Source organism: Topomyia yanbarensis, chromosome 2 (assembly GCF_030247195.1).
Source record: "Topomyia yanbarensis strain Yona2022 chromosome 2, ASM3024719v1, whole genome shotgun sequence".
Lineage (NCBI taxonomy): Eukaryota > Metazoa > Arthropoda > Insecta > Diptera > Culicidae > Topomyia > Topomyia yanbarensis.
In genome coordinates this window covers 112,826,031-112,840,794 of record NC_080671.1, presented here as the reverse complement: position 1 = coordinate 112,840,794, position 14,764 = coordinate 112,826,031, and the positions used below count along the sequence as shown (strand labels likewise).

At 41.5% G+C, this 14,764-nt stretch overlaps 2 protein-coding genes across 2 annotated transcripts in view; both read right to left on the bottom strand.

The window, feature by feature from the left end:
* LOC131679671 (uncharacterized) overlaps positions 1–12,449 on the bottom strand; it is a 40,651-nt gene extending 28,202 nt beyond the window's left edge. Inside the window, exons 1-2 of the mRNA XM_058960405.1 lie at positions 12,263–12,449; positions 7,191–12,186 (exon numbers count right to left, since the gene is read on the bottom strand). Coding sequence (XP_058816388.1) covers positions 7,191–12,186; positions 12,263–12,449 — 5,183 coding nt within the window. The remainder of the gene's footprint in view (positions 1–7,190; positions 12,187–12,262) is intronic.
* The window catches only part of LOC131679233 (protein amalgam-like), a 425,726-nt gene that overhangs the window by 356,981 nt on the left and 53,981 nt on the right, over positions 1–14,764 (bottom strand). The gene's annotated exons all lie outside the window — the stretch shown is intronic.

Sequence of the window (14,764 nt, the reverse complement as noted above, 5' to 3'; positions counted from 1 at the left end):
TTGTTATAACATATTTTAACTACGTAGTGTGAACATTAGAGTGCCCAGAAAAATTATGAATTTTTGAAAACTCAATCGGCCCACCCCAGAGTCGATTCCTAGTCCCACCAGGAGTACTTGCTCCAAATTTGTAACAAATCGGACAAGTCTAGCTACCGTACCAACGTGTCTGGAATTTGTATGGGATTTTTCGACAATTTACATGGAGAAAACCCACTAACTCGCATTTGCGCCGCTAGGTGGTACTATATGCATCGGAACTATATGTAAGTGAAAATAAGAAAGATAATTTAATTGCCTACAACTTTGTCGAAGACTGGTAGTCAATCAGGCTTTGGTAAAAAAAAGTTATTAAACTTTTAACGAAGTAATGTCTGAGTCAGTTTTACAAGGGGCCTAGCAGTGCATGGTTGTGGATCGGCACTCGATACATTTTTGTGAGATAATGGGTAGATTTAGATGAATAGTATGTTCACAAGAATTGTAATACATAATACGAGTTATGTTTCGGTTAAAAAAAATTAGTTCTACCTGTAACCGCATAGAGGGCGCCAACACTAACTTTTCATAGGAGTGAGATAGAATATCGCGATATTCGGAAGAATTATTTAAAAATGCTTGCTCTACAACTTTGTGGAAAACACCTAATCTCTATATCTTTCCGTTGAAAAGTTGGTGTTGGCGCCCTCTAAGCGGTAAAATATGGAACTAAAATGTTCTAACCAAAACATGACTCGTATTACTCGTATAACATACTATTGACCTAAACCTAACCATTATTACACAAAAATGTTTAGTTCATGCGAATCAAGTACTGATCAACAACCATGCACTGCTAGGCCCCATGCAAAACTGACTCAGACATCACTTCATTAAAAGTTTAATAACTTCTTTTACCAAAGCCGGATTGACCAGAAGTCTTCAACAAATTTGTAGGCAATTAAATTATCTTTCTTATTTTCACTTACAGTGATAATACGATGCATATAGTGCCATCTGGCGGCGAAAATGCGAGTTAGTGGGTTTTCTCCATGCAAATTGTCGAAAAATCCCATACAAACTTCAGGGACATTGGTCCGGTAGCTAGACTTGTCCGATTTGCTTCAAATTTGGAGCAAATACTCCTGGTGGGACTAGAAATCGACTCAGGCATGGGCCGATAGGGGTCATTTTTTCCTGTCACTCTGGTGAACATGGTATTAAGTACCGAAGACACAAGAAAAAATTACTCCTTGGGTGGTTGAGATTGTGTTTTTGCGGTGTGAATATCGGGCCCTGCAGTACAAAATACAATGTGATAATACCAATACATAGAGAACTTTTCGCACTTGGCAACGACAAATTAACATGTGATACTTCTGTGAGGTTATGTGTTTCGGCTATGCAGTCTGCGATTTACAAAAACACTATTTTGTCTTTATCCGACGTTTCGGTCCGTTTGGGACCTTTTACTCCTTGTTCCAAACGGACCGAAACGTCGGATAAAGACAAAATAGTGTTTTTGTAAACCGCAGACTGCATAGCCGAAACACATAACCTTATAGTTATTACAGACGACCCCCATCCAAAAGGATACTTCTGTAAACAGAAGGCACATTACGGACTGCACCCAGTCTCCAATACCCTTAACCCTTAACCATAAACGGTTACCAAATTTGGGGCTGCTGTTTAGGCGAAAATGACAGTTGCATTAAGTACATCCGAATTTGATGTGATTTTTGTTATTTGTTTACAAGTGCAACGAAAGAAATATTCTGGAAATTAAGTACCAACCAAACATGACAATCTGATATGTTGTTAAAGCATACAAAGTATACTGGACTACATTTTTAAAATGTGCAAATGAAAGATATCAAATTGGAATGAGCAGCCAAATTTCGTCGTAAGCGTTTAAATTTATTGTTCTCGAACATTTTCGAGAGAAGAAAATGTTGGATTTTACTTTAAGGCTCAAGTTACCTCAAGGCTTGGTAGTGTGCGTAAGAAAAATTGTGTTCAGCTTTGCCACCGGATTATCCATTTAAACCGTTTCAAAACTCGAAAAGAAGAATATCAGTCGATTAATTAGATCATCACGATTCAATTTATGCAAAATACCTGCTGGAAAAATCATCGGCTTAGCTGAATGGTGCTTTTGAAAAAGTGGCTGTGGATTTTTCATTGCGCTGTTGTGTTGCGTACCCCAGCACGGTGTGGTAATGTGACAAAAAATCCCAGCCACTTTTTCAAAAGCACCATTTAGCGAAACCGATAGTTTTTCCAGCAGCTATTTTGTATGATTTGAATCGTTGTGATCTGATAAATCGGCTGATATTCTTCTTTTAGAGTTTTGAAAAGGTTTAAATGGATAATCCGGTGGCAAAGCAGAACACAATTTTTCTTACCCATACTACCCAGCGTTCAAAACTAACACATGCTCAAAAAAGGTAACTTGAACCTTAAATATTCCGATCTTGCTGGCGATTTGTGGCTGTGATGAAATAGGCACTCCTTAAGGAGGCATAGGAGTTTTCTTTACCTAAAAATTCGACTTCTTTCTTTTAACAAATATTTAATTATTCATATTTTAGGAATAAATTTCCAAACCCACCCCAACTAGGCCTCCCTCCTGAAGTTTGAAAAATAAATAAATTTTGGTTCAAACTCTTCTTTAATCGTGCTTTTCTCAAAGCCATGTATTTAAAATCGGTACCATGGGTATCGTAAGAGCCGCTCAAACAATCAACTCACTTTTTTGTTTTATTTATCTAGTCTTTGTCTTATCTTTTTAGGAAAAATATAAATTTAAGTATTTTTTTGATACAATTAAAGACAATTTTTCGAAGAAAACATATATTTTTTCGAATGCCCACCATTTCGTTCATAATTAGTTTTTTGAAAAAGGATGGGTTAAGGATTAGATAATTTAATATGTTTTAAGACCCCTTTCGATTTTTTCATTTACAATGAACGTACCACCGCCAATACATGATACCGCATTTGCATCTATTTTTTACATTAACAACTTCAAAGAGTCAGAGGAGAATGGTGAAGGCATTTTCGTACGCAATTAAAAATTGCTTTTCAAGACTAAAGCCTGTTTTATAATACACAAAAAAACTTAAATCATTCTAGCATTCAGTTTTCGAGAAAAAATTTGAAAGCGTGTTAAAAAAAGAGGATAAAAACTCATATACCTCATTGATGACAACCGTAAAAATAAACGGTGAGATAAAGGGTGGAACGATTGAAAATTGGCCAACTTAAATTTGGCGATTTTTTTTAATCGTCCATTTCAAAAACTTGAAATCCCCCCAATTTGTAGATGTGTGCATACGAAATGAATCTATTTTCTTTTTACTATTAACCATTCAGCTTTCAAAATGACGTCGAAACAAACAACACTGTTATCCAAATTATATAGCCTCATAAGAAAAATCTAAAATCAATTATGAAAGTTTCCAAATCGACTGTAAAAAATAAAACCTTAGTAAAACATTCCGCAGCGAAATTTAATATTCTAATTAGACAGACTTCGCGGCCAATTTTTAATATACAGGACAATTCGAGAGCTAGTGCTATATTCGACTATGACAAACGTTATTAAAGTGATCGGGTAACGTCAAACGACTGCTAAGAAACTATAATCAGGAGGAAAACACAGTTAATGGAAGAAGAATGTCGAGTACTTTCTAACCTTTCCATTGAACTAAATCGGGGATATCACCCACAACCGTGTAAAGAACATAGAAACGAGCCCGGCTGTTAACGTACAAGGTTACAGTGACACCCAATCGAGATAACAAGCAAAACATCACGGCTAAAGCGGGAGCGCCTCAGTTGTACACAAAATTATAGGCCAAGTTTTATTGCGTCGTACTGGACGACGAAACATACGTCAAGAATTTTACGCAGCTACCGGAAAAGGAAAAGTTCAAGATAAGTTACATCAGAAAAGTTGTCAAAGTTTCCTAATAAAATACTTGGTATGGCAGGCGATTTTCACATGTGGTTAAAAAGCGAAATTTTCCTTACAACTGACACTGTCAAATGTGTCAAATGTATGTTAAGGAATGTTTGTTTTAAACGCTTGTTGATTTTCTGCATTTCTGAAGCAACGTAATTGTTCCATTCTGTTTTGTCCAAACTCAATTTCCTGTCACTACGGGTAAATACTCCGGGAATGGAATACCTCAACCACATTTTCGCCCACATGAAAAATATTGGGCAAGTTGCGAATGAAAAACAACTCAAAGTAAAATGGCGTTCGGTATCAAATGAAGCGGACACTGTATTATAAAGCATCATCAAGGGAATATTTAGTTAAATTTCCATGATCAAATATTCAAAAAATTTAAACTTCCTTGACCTTTCTTTACTAATAGGTTGTCGTGCTCAATAAAATTACAAAATTACAAAAAAGAAGTCGGTAACAGTCATTTCCTAGAACGTCTTTCGAAAAATACACAACAACTTGATGTATAATTATCTGCAATCTGAAATCTTGTAAAATTTACTTTAAGTATGAGTTAATCCTCCCCCTACCTCGTTTTTCAACAATTAATGGTCTGTGTAAGCAAAAAAACAACGCGATTTTCCTTCATTAATTAGGAGACAAACTACCTATGAAAATGGAGATATGTAAAAACGTAGGGCATTTTATGCCAAGAAAGTTTATTCCAAGTTTTAAAGGATTCAGTTAAGTAGCTTTTACAGGATCGTGTTCACGGATTTCAAAAAGTTGGTTATCAGAAAAACGTGTTTAATTTTTTGTTTCTCAAAAACTGAGGAGGAAACATTTTCGTGTAACTTACACTAAATCATCGGTCCCAGGTCCATAAAGTACGTTCCCGGTAGCAATTTCGTAGTCTTTCATATATTCTCTGGAGATCTAAGATTTTCTGAATCTACTTATCCCATACCCCTTAGTTTTCGGGAAATGAGGATCGATTGAAATACGGCAACCGCTTTTGTCAACTTAGAAGTGCACATGGAAGGGCTTTTCGCCTAACGCCGAAAAAATGCTCATTGTTTGTCCTGGAACACATATTTCAATAGAATAAAAATCACAGTAGAACAAGGTAAATTTCAACATTCCTAATGCAAGAGTGATTCTAAAGATTATTTTGCTACGCCACACCCAGCCTTTGCGATTCAAAATCTTCATTCACTGGATAAAGGGGTCCTTGAAATAGCCAGTCTTGCACTTCAGTAGATTTACGCCTGACTAACTCGAATCGGTGACCTCTCCGTCGATCTCTACATTACGAACGGGCATATATACACGACAGTCCTTTACAAAATATTTGTCGACAGTTATGTCATTTGTTTCCTTTAGATACGATACTACTATGCTGAGCTTACCGAGTGAACTTTCGAGATATTTTTCATGGCTGTTTTCGTCAGTTCTTTCAAAATCTGTAGTATATTTAGCGCAAATCAGTTTTGTTTTTCAAATTTTGTGAAAATTGTCCCACAGTTTCATTACGTTACTACGATAATTTTGGGAAAGGTTTTGCAATGTTGTTTTAAAACAACATTGCGCATTGAAGGGTTAAGCGTGCGAAGGAAGAGACATACATTACGAGAGATAAAGGAAAGCGGAAGACAAGTCAGGCGATAGTAAAGTAAAATGTTGTCATCTATCTTCTCTCGATGTATGGCAGGATGCAACAAATAGTAAACGGTAAAACCGATAGGCTGTCTAACGCGAAACTTTAACTAGCCATGCGCCGCCTGTCTTTCATGCCATGAACCAGGAAAATGATTTTGATTTTAACAAACACCATACAACTCGCGAACAAAATCAATGGATACGCTGTGAATGTAATATATCGTAATGAAAACCGGAAGTACGGTGAAGAAAGTTGGTTTTCTTTAAATTCCAGTCTTATTTTTTTTAAACAAATAATTTTTATTAATAATCTTTAAATTGCGATTAATAATTTTCTTTCGGTACAAAAACATTTTTCTAACCCTTTGACGATTGAATTTGTTTTGCAAATGATACATTTAATAAGAAATTCACGATTTTTATAACGCAAATTATATTTTGCTTGTATTCTAGCTCCATTAACAAACACGATCATTTTGACTGCAGCGCGTAGCCCTATGTGTCGTCTTGTCGTTAGACAACGAATAGCAAATGGCAAAAAGAGTGTAAAAGCCTTCAACGGCAGCAGATTATAAGAGCACTTTTGTTTTACTCTCGTGTGCAAAAAGAATGCCGTGACTATATATGAACTGGAAAATATAAATTAATGACAGGAACCGGGCATAGCGTAGTTGCGAAATCGATTGCTTTTTGTACGCAGCTCACCTGGGTTTGATTCCCAGCCCCGCACATATAGTTAGAGAATTTCCTAAAAAGATTTTCCCAACCCGGAAAAAAAGGCGAATGCCTCTAGGGTTAAAACCTTTATAAAATTGAAATTAAACAAATCTAATAATATGCGCCGTAATGAACAATCCACCAAACAGGTCACAGCTTCTAAATATTGTCTCCACAGTATACTGTTCTATATGTGAAGTATAGGGAAACCCGGAGCTACTCGGACCTATCTAAGTAAATCGCTTTTTTAGGTGGATAGTAGCGAAAAAAATTACCGACCAAAGGTCCTAATTGTTAGTCAGCTACCTTTATGGTTCCATGAAAGTTTATTTACACCACTCCATGGTAGCGCTGTGCGGTAAAACTCTACGTTTTTCCATTCTTTTACAAAATAGAGTGTTGGGGGGTTACGTCGGTTGAAGGTCACCTGAACGGTTGCCAGCGGCCAGCTGACATGGGATGGGATGGATGGTTCTCCCTTTTCCGGAATGCTGCACCGACGGCAAGTAAAACATGCACTTGTTCACTTTAGATTATCACACGCGACTTTATTGGGCTTAAACATTATATTTCGACTTATAACTGAATTTATTATTCTAATAAACTAAACACATTATACATTAAAATACTATCAGCGGCGGGCCGCCCTGCGTGCGCGTGCTATGCCGATAGATGGCTGAAGACGACTGCCGATCGATCACGGCGAGAAAGATCATCAGCACTTTCGGTGATCAACGTGGTGAATTAAGATATCTGATATCATGCGCCGGGTAGTAGCTGTTACACCGCAATATTGGTAGCGTTGGTTGTACAGGGGGATGACATAGCAACCAAACATCCCGAACCACCCTGAAATTGCACGATTTCAGTTGATTCTTACGGCTGATTACTAGTTTTCTCCTCATCTGCTGACGGTAGTGGTAGCAGACATATTTTGGTCACCGGTCGCGTCAGGTAACCAGTCAAAGTTCGTAGAGTGACGACTCGAACTACACCGCCGTCGCCTGGATGTATTTGGTGAATCCGTGCCAATTTCCATTTCATCGGTGGTTGGTTTTCATCGACAATGATGACAAGTCTGCCGGGCTCGATATTGACTGCTGGCTGCCAATTCTTCACTCGTGCCTGAAGCTGCGACAGATATTCGGTATGCCATCTGCGCCAAAAGTGTTGAAGCTGTTGCTGGATTAGCTGCCAGTGTGAGAGCCGGTTGGCTGGAACACTGTTATAGTTCTTGTCGGGAAGTGCTTGTAGCGATGATCCAACAAGAAAGTGAGCTGGTGTGAGCGGTTGGAGATCTGTGGGGTCGTCCGAAAGCTGTGTGAGGGGCCTGGAATTAAGACAACCTTCTACTTGGGCTAGGAGGGTTGTAAAATCTTCATAAGAGACGGAGGAATTGCCTAAGACACGGAGCAAGTGTTTCTTAGCGGAGCGTACTGCGGCTTCCCATAGTCCGCCGAAGTGAGGGGCGGCAGGAGGGTTAAAGTGCCATGTGATGCCATTGTTGCTGCACTCTTTCTGAATTGCTTCGTGGTGGTTGCGGTCTCTTAAGTTACGAAGGAGTTCTGCTATACTGTTGCGTGCACCGACAAAGTTGGTTCCATTGTCGGAATAAATATCCGAACATTTTCCTCTCCGTGCTGTAAACCTTCGTAGAGCTTGGATGAACCTTGCAGTAGACAAGTCGGAAACCAGCTCTAAATGTACTGCCTTCGTACAGAAGCAGATAAACACCGCTACGTAAGCCTTCGTTGATCCCTTCCGGTAGCCTTGGCGAATATATACAGGACCAAAATAATCGACGCCTGTTGTAGTGAATGGACGAGCTGCGGTGATTCTTGGTGCAGGTAATTGAGCCATGAATTGTTGTTGAAGTTTCGGTTTAGCTCGGTAACACATTAGACAACGATGAGTTGTTAAACGGCATAGATTTCGCCCTCCAAGTGGCCAAAAACGTAATCGAATTGAGTTCAACAGGAGTTGAGGACCCGCATGCAAGAGTGTTTTGTGATAGCTGCTGGCGAGAAGCTTTGAGAATTTATGGTTTCCTGGAATGACCATAGGATGTTTAGTTTCTTCGGGAATACTAGAATTCGCCAATCGACCTCCAATTCGAATGATTCCCTCCTTGGTAAGCACTGGGTTGAACCAGCGAAGTTTGGATCCTCGGTGAACCGGTTCGTTTGTGAAAAGTGCCTTGAGCTCCTTGGGAAAGGCCTCCTGCTGGACCAGCTGAACGAGACACATTTCTGCTTCGCTTAGTTCCTGGGTGGTAAGTGGTAAAGACCGTAATCTTTTCTCTGCTCCCGTGCGAAGGTTTCTTAAATATCTCCGGCAATATGCTGTAACACGGATGAGTTTTGTATATTCAGAAAACTGCTCAAAATACCAATCGTTGAACGTTTTCACAGGAACCACCACAGCTACGACAGTTTTCCTTCTCTCCATTTCATGTGTATCTGATTCTGGTAGAGTTCCTAATTGCGTTGGCCATGAATTCCAATCTGCGACCAGCCATAATGGACCATCCCACCATGCTGAATCTACAATCATTTGACCTGGATCTAACCCACGGGAGAGTTGATCCGCTGGATTCTGAATCCCTGGTACATGCCTCCAATGACAGTTCTGGGTAGAGTGTTGAATGAATGAGACGCGATGTGCTACAAACGTCGTCCAGGTATTCGGTGGCTGTGCGAGCCATTGTAGAACCGTTTTGGAATCCGTCCAAAAAAACGATTCACATGTCAGGTTGAGAGACTTCGTCACCTTCTGATGCAGTTCTACCGCCAGCTGTGCTCCACACAGCTCTAACCGGGGAATCGTCTGACGCTTGAGTGGTGCAACTCGAGATTTGGACGAGATGAGCGACGCCGTGACTTGTCCTTTGCTGTCTTCAGAACGCAAATAACTGCAGGCACCGTACGCCTTTTCCGATGCATCCGAGAATGAGTGTAGTTGAAACGAAATCGCATTGGGACAGGCAACGAATCGAGGAATACGAATTTCATTTAAATTGGGGAATTGAGCATAGAAATCCGTCCAAGAGTCTACTAACGATGACGGCAGATTATCGTCCCAGCCTAATGCCTTATGTGCTGTATCCTTAAGCTCCCAAATTTGCTGCATAAACATCTTCGCCTTCGTTACGACGGGTCCGACTAGCCCCAATGGATCAAACACCTTCGCGATACAGGAAAGCACCTTCCGTTTAGTTAGCGCAACCGACTGAACCTCCTCGAATTGGATCTTAAATCTGAATGTATCCGTACGAGGCTCCCAAACCAAACCCAAAGTTTTCACCGTTCGTTCGGCATCAAAATCGACATCGTTCTCGAAAGGAAGAGCCAGATTATCTTCAGCGACACCTACAAGAGCGTCTTCATTGTTCGAAACCCATTTGCGTAACCGAAATCCTCCCGTTCGCAGCAATCCATCAAGTTCACTTCGGATGATCCTTGCCTCCTCCACGTCGTTTGCTCCAGTGATAACATCATCCATGTAAACGTCCTTAGCAATCCGTTCAGCCGCCAGAGGAAAGGTGGCCGCTTCGTCGATAGACAACTGCTTCAAGGTTCTGGTGGCTAAGAAGGGAGCTGGTTTCGTACCGTAAGTAACGGTCAACAATTCGTATGTTTCTACCGGTTGGTCTGGTGAAAAGCGCCAAAGAATCCTTTGTAACGACAAATCTTCGGGATCCATCAAAATTTGCCGAAACATCTTCTCAACATCTGCGATTAGAATAATTGGATACTGTCGGCTTCGCATGATAATTGTGCGCAAATCATCCTGGATAACTGGCCCATTCAGAAGTACGTCATTCAGAGCCACTCCTGTGGACGATTTGCTGGATGCGTCAAAAACCACTCTGACGCGGGTTGTTGTACTTGAATCCTTTATTACCGGGTGATGCGGAAGATAATAGCTAGTAATAGCCCCGGGATGTTCTTCAGCAACCTTCCTTAAATGTCCACGATCCTTGTAATCGGAGATAAACGTATGGTACTCTTTCTTTAACGCCTCATCTCGTGCCAGTCGCCGTTCGAGCAGCATCAGACGTCGGAAAGCCGTAGATCTTGACTCACCCAGTTTAGCCAAGCCATCCTGAGATTTTGGTAAACCAACTAAATATCGACCGTCCTCCTTTCGCTTTACTGTTTTAGAGAAATATTCTTCGCACCTGGTTTCCTCAACCGAATAGTTCGAGCAAAGATGCCCCTCCTCACACTCCCAAAATTTGTTCATGAGATCCTCGATCGCCTCTGAAACTGCCGTATGCTGACAAACCGTTAATGCCCCACCTTGACTCACACCACAACGACCAGTCATCAACCATCCGAATACCGAATCAACGAGTGAAGGCATATGTTCGCCAAGGGCAATTCGTTGTTTCGTCGGGAAGAAATCGAAAAAGAACTCCCCACCAAGAAGTAAATCGATGGTGTGAGTTTTGAAAAACTCCGGGTCTGCTAACTGAATTCCAGCAGGTAACTCCAAGTTGTTCACAGTGATGGCTGATGTGGGCAAATCTTCGGTCACTTTAGTCAGTACATAAAACTCCAAGGTCTCGGAATAGTCTGTTAACCTCGACTTGACTGTTGCTCGGACTTTCTCCCTGGTCTTCGTTGGAACCTGTCCAGTACCTGTTATTTGTATATCTGCCCTAGTTCTCTTGACACGCAGTTTCTGCGAAAGTTGGGTGGAGATAATATTGCACTCCGATCCGGAATCCAAGAGCGCTCTCGCATGAAACTCGTGCCCATAATCGTCGACCACGCGAACTGCTGTAGCTAGAAGTACCTTCGATCCCGACCGCCCGATATTACTGCTAACCGATGTGACTTCCGCGGCATTAGCTGTAGATACCCTTTCAGTGGAGTTATGACCCCTTCCCTCTTTGGATTGATTTTCAGTCCCATTTGTGTGCTGAGTATTGGGTTTCTCCTCCTTGTAGCAAACCAAGGTGTGGTGCCGTTCCTTACATCGTCGACACGAAAACTTGGATGAACATTCCTTCGCCTGATGCCCTTTCCGGAAACAGTTCCTACACAACGAATGTTGCCGCAGCAGTTTTTCCCTTTCGATGACGGCCAATTTACCAAAAACTGGACACGTGAAAAGTGGATGCGTGTCGGAACAAGAGAAACATTTAGATTGAGTCGATTGGACTGCTCCATGGCTAGCGACCTTAGATGAATAAACCTTTTTAACCATTGGGGGTTGGGTATCCGATTGCCTACTTGGTAAAGAATCCAACACCCTGATGCGTCGAAGCAAAAACTCCATCAAATCCTTGAAGCCTTCCTCCTCCAAAGTCGACGCATGTTCTTCCCAGCTTCGCCGCGTTTTATCATCCAGCCTTGAACACATCAGATGAATCAGCAGTAGATCCTTGTAATCGCCTGGCTGCACCACCTGATCTAGGACCTTGGTAGCTTTCTCGAAACCTTCAACCAATTTGTGCAGTTCCACTGCTGATTCTTTCCGCATGACTGCACAATCGAATAGATTTTGTACCTGCTTCTTCTTAAGACACTTACTGTTCGAGTACCGTTTGACCAGTAATCCCCAAGCCACAGTGTAGTTAGCCTGCGTAAGTGGTAATGACGCTATTACTGCTAACGCCTCCCCTTCCAACTGACTTCTAAGATAGTGGAATTTTTCGATGTCCGGCAAGTCCGTCGAGAAATGTATCAATGAGATGAACAAATCGCGAAAAGACAACCACTCCTCCACGTTGCCAGAAAACTTGGGAAGACTAATCAAAGGCAGCTTAACATGCGGGTGCGGGGGTGCAAAAGTGGACTCCAAAACCTGAGATGATTGCAGGGCACAGTTATGCTCGGGGCTATCCCGAATTTTAGAGACCAAGAATCCTTTAAGGATAAAGAATTTATTCTGGAAGTCCACTCGTTCCTTAACGTACCTCTCTCCTGCCGCTCCTTCCTGTACTGTCGGCTAATTCCGTCTCCGTCATAGCTTCGTCTATCTTGTCCCACAGTGGCTCTAACTTCTCCAACCGCGAAGCCAGCTCACTGCAATGCCTGGTGTCTTCATAATGCTCCATGAATGCGTAGATTACGTTGAATGATGTCATCAAATTTCGCAGCCGTGTTTGCTTGGCGCGGAGTTTGGACATCTTGGAAGCAGCTTTTGGTTTCCTCAAGTGTTTAGAATTTGCATGCAGACAGCAGCTTGTTGAAATGGTTGTGTAAAATCGGGAAGTTCCGCCTCTCCTCCGTGATAATAAACGCCGACCTCCGTATAGCCGACTTGTGGTAATCGACCCTTGCCGACCCTTGGTCCGTTTGAAGGGTGTCGATCGATCCCGGTGATTGGATGAGCAACTGAGCTAGATATCCGAATTGAGCTCGCGAAAAGGAGAAAACACCAAAGGTAACACCGACCAACACGTTTAAAATGCTTGGAGAGGTACTAACCTGCTCCCGAATAAATCGGGCTTTGTATTTTAATTTGATCGGGAACGCAGGTTGCCGATTACCGAGAACAATCGCTTCCTTCGCCGTCTAGTTCAGCGCCTCTCAGTAGCAATCGTAAAGTCTTCCCCGCGACCATAAAAGAGAGAAAAAACCAAGGGAAGCACCTATGCAACTAACGTGAACGTGTTGGAATACTACTCACGTGATTCCAAATAATATTGGACCTTGAATTATTTGGTATCTGGAACCTTCGTCGTCTCCAAAGGGTTCTCATGCAATTTTACAGAACCACGCGGACCACATGCATGCGTTCGTAATGGCGGCCAATCGCAATGGCGATTTCTTAGATGCCTATTGTACAACCTTGTAGCAATGGTGGTAACCAATTGTGCGTCCTCGCGACAATGGTGGATGGCGTCCTTGCCAAATCCCGGGAAATCCGTCCTTCCGAAAAGGCCTCCAACCGATCCGGTTCGAAGGACCAGCTGTTGGGGGGTTACGTCGGTTGAAGGTCACCTGAACGGTTGCCAGCGGCCAGCTGACATGGGATGGGATGGATGGTTCTCCCTTTTCCGGAATGCTGCACCGACGGCAAGTAAAACATGCACTTGTTCACTTTAGATTATCACACGCGACTTTATTGGGCTTAAACATTATATTTCGACTTATAACTGAATTTATTATTCTAATAAACTAAACACATTATACATTAAAATACTATCAGCGGCGGGCCGCCCTGCGTGCGCGTGCTATGCCGATAGATGGCTGAAGACGACTGCCGATCGATCACGGCGAGAAAGATCATCAGCACTTTCGGTGATCAACGTGGTGAATTAAGATATCTGATATCATGCGCCGGGTAGTAGCTGTTACACCGCAATATTGGTAGCGTTGGTTGTACAGGGGGATGACATAGCAACCAAACATAGAGGTTATTCGGACCTCCTTACGAGATAAATCAGGTAATTTTTTTTACGATAGAATTATGTTTACCTATGAAATATTTATTAGAAAAACTCATTAGATTGCTTTACAAAAACTTAATCTGTTAGTCACAGCTGTCGATTGGCACATCATGTACTTTCTTTACTGTAGCGTGTGCAATCGTGTGTGTAGCCGCAAGCCGCTGAACGGTGGTTGATAGAATAGGGATCCGATTAGCCCCGTACGCTCATTTCGCACAAAAATGGTGAGCGTCTTTAAAATAGCAAGCTTTTCACCCAAACAAAAATCCATAAAATTCCATAAAATAGGAGCCTCAAGCTTTCCAAAACACTTACTTGTTATTTTTTCCACCTTTAATTGTTGCTGTAATCATGGTTTTATCAATGTAATGATTTGTGTTTTGAGGATGGCAACAAATGAAACACGTTGTATCTCCTATCTGAAAAAAACCCAAAGAATGAGATTCAGCTGTCAAATAATGTTTTAGAATAGCGTCACAACATGTCACAATTTCTCGCACCCCCTCTCCCCCCCTAAACGCGTTACGTAATTTATGAAGGGTCCCTTACAGACAATTTTATATTTAATGCTCCATATTGATGGCTTTGCTCGAAATAGGATGGTTTCCCGAGTCACTTTCGAAGGATTGTTTGGGGATTAGTTACCGCAGTTTAATGATAAATGTAGTAGAGTTTTGGAAATTTAATGAAAATTATCTGAAATTTCTTCGCCAGATGTGTTATACGGCTCAATTTTTCATCAGTGCATTTCGCCTTCTGTGTCAATTGTGCACGGAAATGATAAATCTAGCGGTCTGAAAGGAGCGTAATTCTCAAAGGGTTTTTGCCTTGTTAAGTCAGTAAAAACCATTATATGATTATCTACAAACGATGACATGGCAACGATACTACTAGGTTCAATTAACTTCACATTTCTTACTAGTATGGTTTACATGAACTTAGAGAATTTTTCTGGGCGACCATGTAAACAGTACAAGCAAACGTCAAAAATGAGCACTTGAGCTCATTTGTAACGTCAGTGTGAAGTTATCCTAATTTACGAATAAAAC